This window comes from Nicotiana tomentosiformis, chromosome 2, assembly GCF_000390325.3.
Source record: "Nicotiana tomentosiformis chromosome 2, ASM39032v3, whole genome shotgun sequence".
NCBI lineage: Eukaryota > Viridiplantae > Streptophyta > Magnoliopsida > Solanales > Solanaceae > Nicotiana > Nicotiana tomentosiformis.
Window position 1 is genome coordinate 59,634,620 of NC_090813.1, and position 1,138 is coordinate 59,635,757.

The following is a 1,138-nucleotide window of genomic DNA, read 5'->3' on the forward strand; positions in this document are numbered from 1 at the left end:
CTGAAGGAAACACATCGGAGAACTCCCGGACCACGGGCATTGAATCAATCACCGGAGTCTTCATGGTAGTATCCCGAATATAAGCTAGATAAGCCAAACAACCCTTATAGACCATGTGTCGAGCCTTCAGAAAAGAGATAACCTGACTAGATGCACTGATAGAAGAACCCTTCCACTCCAATCTAGGCAACTCTGGCATCGCCAAGGTAACAGTCTTGGCATGGCAATCAAGGATGGCGTGATATGGGGATAACTAGTCCATGCCCAAGATGATCTCAATGTTGGTCATATCAAGCAACAGAAGATCCGCCCTAGTTTTATAACCACAGAAAGTCACAATATATGACTGGTAGATCCAATCCACAACAACATAATCGCCCATTGGTGTGGACACATAAACAGGAGTGCCCAAGGACTCACAAGGAACACCTAGGAAATGAGCAAATAAAGATGAAACATATGAATATGTAGACCCTGGATCACATAGTACCGAAGCATCTCTACCGTAGACAAAAATAATAACTGTGATCACGACATCTGAGGCCACTGTATCTGGTCTGGCCAGAAAAGCATAGAACCTAGCTGGAGCGCCACCTGATGGGGCTCCACCTCTAGGACGACCCCTACCTACCTGCCCTCCGCCTATGGGTGGCCGGACAACTGGTGCGACAGCTGGTGGTGTAATCATAGGCTGATGACCCTGCTATACTGCCTTGCCCCGAAGTCTAGGACAAAACCTCTTCATATGGCCAGGATCCCCGCACTCGTAACAACCCCTCGGGACGGTGGACTGCTGATCCGAAGTCTGACCCTGGTGGCCTGATTACCCACTAGAAGAACCCTGAATAGTTGGTGGGCGGTAGGAGCTCTCTGGCATGGCACTGAAATAGGGCCGCACTGGAGCACCTCGAGGAGGTGGCAGTGCTGGATATGTAGGCCTGCTAGATTGACCTCTCATCAACTGACCTCTGCCCCCAGTTGGGGCACCACTGAACCCTCCAGAATAAAGGAACCGCTTGTCCCTCGGCACCTGCTCTCGGCTCCGCTGATGAACACCATTGATCCTCTGAGCTATCTCCACAACTAGCTCGTAAGAAGTCCCCATCTCAACCTCTCAGGCCATAGTGGCCTAGATATC

General features: G+C 50.6%; 1 protein-coding gene across 1 annotated transcript; it reads right to left on the reverse strand.

Moving 5' to 3' along the window:
• Positions 1-253: 253 nt before the first annotated feature.
• On the reverse strand, positions 254-688 carry LOC138904882 (uncharacterized). Its single transcript, XM_070193381.1, has one exon. The coding sequence runs from the start codon at positions 686-688 to the stop codon at positions 254-256; it is 435 nt and encodes a 144-aa protein (XP_070049482.1).
• Positions 689-1,138: the final 450 nt, after the last annotated feature.